Here is a 7,319-nt window from a genome sequence, read left to right on the forward strand (position 1 = left end):
ATTTCTATATCCGTAAGAATACTGAAACATTTACAGAGGATTTTCAGTTTAACTATGTGAGTCTGAGCTCAATTGTTAGTTAACTCCCCTGGAACTGCCAGGGAAGTTTGTTGGTTTATTTTTTGATTTGATTTTTTTAATGTTATCTCTACACCCAACGTGGGCCTCGAACTCATAACCTGGAAATCAAGGGTTGCATTCTCTACTGACTGGGGCAGCCAAGCGCCAGGAAGTTTTAGGGAAGAACAAATTGCTGATACAGCATCATCAGAGTTCCCATGAATTGAATTCTAAAGTCTCTCTTGTTCAGGGCGCCTGGGTGGCTCACTCGGTTTAAGGGACCAACTTCAGCTCAGGTCATGATCTTCTGGTGGTTCATGGGTTTAAAGCCCCGGGTGAGGCTCTGTGCGGACAGCTCAGAGCCTGGAGCTGCTTCAGATTCCACGTCTGCCCTTCTCTCTACCCCTCTCCCACGCGTGTGCTCACTCTCTCTCAAAATTAAATAAACATTAAAAAAAATGAAAGTCTCTCTCATTCTGCAGTTAAACTGCCTAACACGTCTGCTGGCTTTGACAGGGGCTGGGGAATGAGGATGTGTGGGATGTTCAAACAGGTTTAAAAAAGAAACGAGCAGCTATAAGAAGTAAGGAGAAAGGATGTTTGAAAGCCCTGTTTTAATCAATTTAGTGAGCACACAACCCTTAATGAAATATCAGCAATCGAAGGACCAGATTAAATAATTAGGGATGCAGTTCTGAATCAAAAGGCTCATGGTATGTCCATACAATAGAATACTCCTTGGCAACAGAAACAAAGGAGCACTGATCTCCACTATGCCACGGAGTGCTAGGCAGACGGGAAAGAGTGCATACTGTATGGTTCCATTTATGTGAAACTCAAAGATGGACTAATCTACAGAGATAGTGATCAAAATGGTACTAAGGACCCAGAGAGGGACTGGAAAGCAGGCATGAGGGATCCTTCTGGGGTGTCTTTGTCTACTTCTGAGGTGTTCCTTGTCTTGGTCTGGATTGTGGTTATAGACAGGTATAAAAATTCATGAAGTTGTACACTTAAACTAGGTGTATTTTAAGTAAGTTTCACTTTAAAAAATCTGCTCACAGATTTTTGTGCCTCACTTCTTGTATAAATATCCAATACCACCAGGAGCACCATCTATAAATTAGTTCGCATGGGCTTATTACATGCTCACATGCATCTGGGAAGGATGCGAGGGGGCTCAAGTGGAAGCATTGTCACCTCAGCAGCACCAGCAGGTAAGAAGCATCTCCATGAAGCCGCAGGAGACAGGCGCACCTGGAGCAAATGGGCTCACAAGCCCAGATGAGTCTTACCTCCGGGATCCAGAGGGCACAGCTGACATGAGCCCATTTAGTCCCTGTCCTGGTAGTCTTCATGGCCCCACCTTTCTTTGGACATAACAGACACTGTGGATGAATGCCAAGGACGCAGGAACGACACAGCCAGCTGCCTTCTGGGACCTTGAGGATGCCGTAGCAGGCCTGGAGGCACGAGCAGGAGAGGGGAGAATGGTTAGCCTCTTTTCATGGGGGCCGACGTCTGCACTGGTACACAGTCACAGAGTACTCTTTGCTTCTAGAAGAAAGAGGCAATAAGGCCCAAAAAGCTCATATCCAGGATTCAGTAATTTTAAAATACTTAAAAAGAAAAGGCACCTTCCAGCATCTAAGATGTCTATGAGAAATGACTTTAAGGACAACAGAGTAAGACTAGAAGAAAATACATACAAAGGCTGGCCCAACTGTTATCTGAGTTTGGGGATTACATCTTTTCTTTCCTGTCTCTGTTTTCTAAAGCTTCTTTGGCGATTATGTATTATAGTCATATACTTATCAAATAACTTCTACATGTCATGTAGTGTTGTAATCAAGAAAAAAAGTTAAAAAAAAGAAACAGAACGGAACTTCTGTGGAGCAAATGAGCTAATGCTTAAAGAGCCTAACAGAGACTGATTCACAAAAAGCACTCAGCAAATGACAGCAATTACTTGCTTGGGTTGAAGAAAAAGGGGACTTGTGAATGAATCCTGAACTGAATAGAGTAGTAGACTAATCACAATACTACTCAATCACAATACTGCTCTACTCTCACCACTCAAGTCGAAACCTGGGGGCCTCCTGGCTCCCCACGTGGCCTGGCCAACCTTCCACTGCTGACTGACTCACCATAATGGCTTCCGAATCTGTGCCTACCCCAGGAGGTTCACGTTCACCTGCAGCTAGGATTCAGGTTCCAACAGTCACTATCATGTTACCCCTCCACTGGCTCTTCTCTCAAACTCTCTCTAGCCAGCTTCCAGAGCCAAAAGTCCTGGACTCATATGCTTCTACTTCCTTTCATCCACTGTCCCTGGGGCACACCAGTCCTCTCTACAGAGTAGCCCTTAGGCTCTGACCTTCCTCGCCGTCCCCACCACAACTGCTCCACCCAAGTCCTTATCATGCTATGCCTGAATTGATTTATTCCTAAATTCCCTTCCACCCCCTTCACACCCTCAATCCTTCTTCTATTTGGCTGCCATATTCTTCTTACTAAAACAAAGATTTCATACCATCACACAGCAACAAACCTTCTAGAAATTCCTTCTGTTCTCACCCCCACTGTCATCTAAACTATGGATTGGCAAACTACTACTTGAGGCCTGTTTTGTTAAGGCCAACAAGCTAAGAATGGTTTTCGTATTTTTAGAGCAGTGTTGTTTTTCGTTTCTTTTTTTTAAAGAATATGTAACAGAGACTGTATGTGGCCCTCAAAGTCTAGAATATTCACCATATGGCCCTTCAAAGAAAGAGTTTGCCGGCCTCTGATCTAAAGCCAGATGCTCCTCACCTCACTTCCCAGGTCATAGAGCCCCTCGTGTCTTCTCTGCTACTTGACCCTTACCCTCTACCCTACATGGTTTCCCTCACTAGGTACATGGTTGGCATCATGTGTTCTTCCCTATTTAGCTGTTATGTTTCATCTCCTCAGTGAATCTGTAAGGTCACTGGGGGGTGGGTAGGTCTTTTATCATCAGTTTATCTGGAATGCTTTCTATGTAGAGATCGAGTAGGTGGTTTGGTAGAACAAATTAATTTAGGTCAAAAACTGAGTCTGAAATCCAACCGGGCTGGTCTTATGACAGCAGGGCATCATTTTATAAGGTTCTTAACCTTCAGAGCTTTTCTTTCTCTGAAGTCCAGAATGTTGGCTGGGAAATGAAAAGCAAGTCTCCTCCCTACAAGGGAGCCTCTTTCGGGCCAGCAGAAGAAAAACCAGTGGTTCTAGGTATCCCGTTGATCTCCTGGTCCTTTTATTGGGCAGAAAATCATTTACTGAGCCCTTGTATACACTTATTCATGGTCACAGGATCATAGAAGCTTGTATTTCATAGCAGTGGCTCTCAAGCTTTTCTAGACCACAAAATGATGAAGGGTGGCTTCTCCTCAGAAAACTGCACACATGCAGACATATGTTTTACATATAATTTCAGGGGGTTAATAAACTCAGTGCCAAATGTATATATGACAAATATAAAAACTATGAGCATAAACTTCAGGCAAATTAATTTAGGGCTTGGTTCGAGTGTTCAATACCTGGGCTAAAACCCAAAAAACGGAACATACAAAGGGGCTTGGAATGGTCCCGATGTTCCCATTTTTAAAGTTAAAATCTCAAGTCTAACGATGTAAACCTCTCTTCTAAAGTACTGACACAAGTGTATTGTAGTCACAGAGGAGCAAACATTTGTCATAATATGGTAGCAGTAAAGAAGAAAAATTATGTTTAATAAACACAGATGTCAACATGTCCCTGATCCTATTAAGGAGTAAACCAAATACTCCAAATCATTTTAAGTCACTTTTCAGTCAACAGAGGGAGCTCTAACATCAGTTCTCTTTAGAATTCAAGTAAACATACTCACTTTGGAAGAATCTCTTTTATATGAAACTTTACGTGGCACCACATTCAGCTTTAATACGTACCAGCTTATATCCTGCAAGGCCTGGCCAGGTGTTACTGTCATCACTTTCTACGTGAGGCAAGGGCATCACTTATAGTCATTACTGTATATATTTTCAAAACATATGAAATAATCTTTGAGGAGATTATGTAGCCTTATTAGGCTATATTCCGTTTTTTAGTCAAAGAATCTGAAAATAATTCCTCAGTATTTGTCCCAACTGTGAAGGATTAATACAGAAAATAAATACAGATGACCTTTGTACTATTTTCCCTTCAAGCCTACTACAGATCCACAATCATTTATCTGAAAACCTTTGGGTGAGAAACATCAGGAAATTCAGAACTGGTCAAATCTTAGTAAAGTAGTAAGTTCATACATGGCATATGACCTAACTCCCAGTGGGACCAGGGGCAGTGCTGTATTCTCAAGTACATTAATATTTCTCTAGCAAACTGTATGAGCATAATGTATGCAAAGTGGGATAAAGAGTATAAACAGCCTGATAATTGGGAGGGTTCTAGTATTGCCCCAAATCAGTACTGGTACTAAGCTTAAGCAAAACCTAGCAGTTGTCAGAGCTTTTAAAATTTTTGGAACTATAGAGGAAAGATCGTGGGCCTGTACTACCAGATACTTGTGTTCATACTTAAACGATACTTCCTCTCTCACTAAAGGTGTGATATAAATGCCAATAACTGGTAGAGTGAAGATAAATTTCTGAAATGAACTCTTTTCAAGGAAACAAGTAAAATGAAGAAAAAGACCCAACTGGGTCACAGAATAATTCTGAGTACCTTCTAATGTAGAGGGTTAGGTTAGGTGGCCCAGGCAATTAAACTCTTAAGCCCTGGTTTTTCTTGATTTCCTGTGTTACCTAATTTACCTACCTACCTACCTACCTATCTTCCTTCCTTCCTTTTTATTTTAAGCAATCTCTACGCCCAACATGGAGCCTGAACCCATGACCCCGAGATCAAGAGTCACATGCTCTACCAACTGAGCCGGCCAGGCATCTCACTGTGTTACTTACTCTTTTTAGTCATTTTGTAGCCCGAGTAATCTTTCTAAAATACAACTCCTAGCTTTCAGGGTTGATGGGACAAAACCAAAGTTCCTTAGTTCATCGGCAAGGGCTGTCCCTCGTGGCCCTTGTATCCCTCTGCGCTCTCGCTCTCCATGCCCCCTACTCCACCCCACCACCTTCTGCACCTCTGAACAGCCCAGAGTTGCCTCTGATATACTTTGCCCACTCCCACTACCCTGCCTGAATGTGTTCTCCTCTCTGCCTGAACGTGCACTGCTGTTTCATGTGGCATTTAGATTCAGCTTGGATGCCACTTCTTGGAAGGTGTCCCTGATCTCCACCCCTCCCATGCCCTTACACAGGAGCATGGACTTCTGTCTACAAAAACACCTGGCATACTGTGCTAAACGGGCAGTTTCCATGTAGCCCCTACACCAGACTCTGATCACCCTGGGAGCAAAGGCCATGTCTGCCTCTTCGCCACTGACTGGGTCTTCAGCATGTGGCACAAGTCCTGGCACATGGATGGTGCTGCATACCTATTTGCTAGATAAATTAATGAAATCAATGAAATACACAACAGGTTCAGAAGAGTGAAAGATCACTTAGGGTAGGGGTGTTCAAGAAAAGACTTAAACTAGATCTTGGAAGATACATAGCATTTTCACAGATGGAGGTGGGAGGAAGCATTTTAAATTGGGGCGTGGCTGAAACATGGAGACAGGACAGTGTCAGGAATAGTCATCACTGCCTCAAGTAACCTTACTTTGCTGGAGCATAGGGCTTATGGGAAGAAAAGAAAAGAGCTGAAAAGATTGTTGCTATCATCATCATCGTCATCATCAATAATTCATTAAAAAGGCATTATGGTAGAAAGATGACAAACAACTGTCAACCAGCTGTAAGAGCTTGGGTAAAGTCATTTCATCTCTTCTGGTATCATCTTTAAAGTTGAGGAGTGGGCCAGTTTTTTACAGTCCTAAAATTCTATGATCTTTAGAAGTGTACTGGACTCAGCTTCCCGGGAGTTCTATATCAGGAGGACTGGAGAAGGAAGGCCCTGGGGGCTAGCAAAAAGAGTCCACACTTCTAGCTGTAGGAAGTATAAACTCATTGAGGTTACTGACCAGGGAACCAAATGGTGTCACTGGGATTCCAAGGCAGAGGAGACTCCCGGGGAAGCAGCAGCAAGGAGACTCCCCAGGGGACTGGAAAAGTATCGAACAAGGCATCTCAATGGCATGGGTATGAAGGCACACAATAAAGATCTGGGTTTAGCCCCCTGGGTGAAGTTAGTAAGTCAGTTACCTTGGGGATCGTAAGTATTGTTTCTAAAGGAATTACTGAAGAACAACCAGGCCAAATCTTGGTCTTCCCCCTTAAATGCCAAGCCACTACCCAGATATGGGTGCTGGAGGCTATCAGTGAGCTTCTGAAAGGCTGACTGTGGGGGTGGGGGTGGGGCGCGCCGTGGTCTCCACCCTCACTAACCTGGTGCACGCAGACGTTACACTTGTCACAGAACACCATGTCATTCCCTTCTTCACTGTCTGGGGACCGGCACACATCACAGATCACATCTTCATCGTACTCTATGCCCAGCCCTTCCTCTGTCTCAATGGCGTGGTTCATGTTTTCATGGCAATGGCGTTCCAGGGCTTCTATTGTCTTTTCCATAGTATTCTCATCAACTGGCCCACAACCTGCACAGAGATACAAACAATCAATCAGCCCGCCAGTCAGCTGTCACTCCCAAATCACCTACTGTGAGCCCGGTGCAAGGATGGAGGGATTCTAAAAGATAAAACCATCTCTTCCCTGATCTAAAAACAACCAGATTTCAAAGAATCTTTTCACTAGAGCTGTTCTAATATTTACCTGTCAACACATATTAGTGTTTGACAAATGAAAGGAGGAATACATTTCACCACATTCCTTGTAAGATGTACTATCGACTCTTTCAATTTTCTGTCTACATCCTGACCAGTCTCCTAAATCTGTTTTCTTTTATTCCCACTGAGGGAGAACTTTTTTACTGAGCTTTTAATTCTGAACAGTTCAATTTACAGCATAAGACAGTTAGGATCACACAGCTATTTGGACATAAATAATAATTCATTCTCAGTAAATGAGTCTCATCTAATGATTAATGAGGAAGTTTTCATATAAAATGGTATGCAGTCATAAAAGAAAATTCTAGGTGCTGTAAATGTCATTATACATATGAAGCATTGTTTTTCAAGCCTTTTAAAAATATCTAATAATAGCTTACAATGGCAAACTATATATAAAAAATAAACCTATTAG

At 42.8% G+C, this 7,319-nt stretch overlaps 1 protein-coding gene across 3 annotated transcripts in view; it reads right to left on the reverse strand.

Moving 5' to 3' along the window:
* Positions 1-7,319, reverse strand: part of JADE3 (jade family PHD finger 3) — a 173,009-nt gene that overhangs the window by 54,099 nt on the left and 111,591 nt on the right. For all 3 annotated transcript variants that reach the window (XM_077763034.1, XM_077763017.1, XM_077763027.1), the window contains exons 8-9: positions 6,504-6,715; positions 1,356-1,523 (exon numbers count right to left, since the gene is read on the reverse strand). In XM_077763034.1, coding sequence (XP_077619160.1) covers positions 1,356-1,523; positions 6,504-6,715 — 380 coding nt within the window. The remainder of the gene's footprint in view (positions 1-1,355; positions 1,524-6,503; positions 6,716-7,319) is intronic.

This window comes from Crocuta crocuta, unplaced genomic scaffold (genome assembly GCF_008692635.1).
Source record: "Crocuta crocuta isolate KB4526 unplaced genomic scaffold, BGI_CrCroc_1.0 scaffold610, whole genome shotgun sequence".
Taxonomy (NCBI): Eukaryota; Metazoa; Chordata; class Mammalia; order Carnivora; family Hyaenidae; genus Crocuta; species Crocuta crocuta.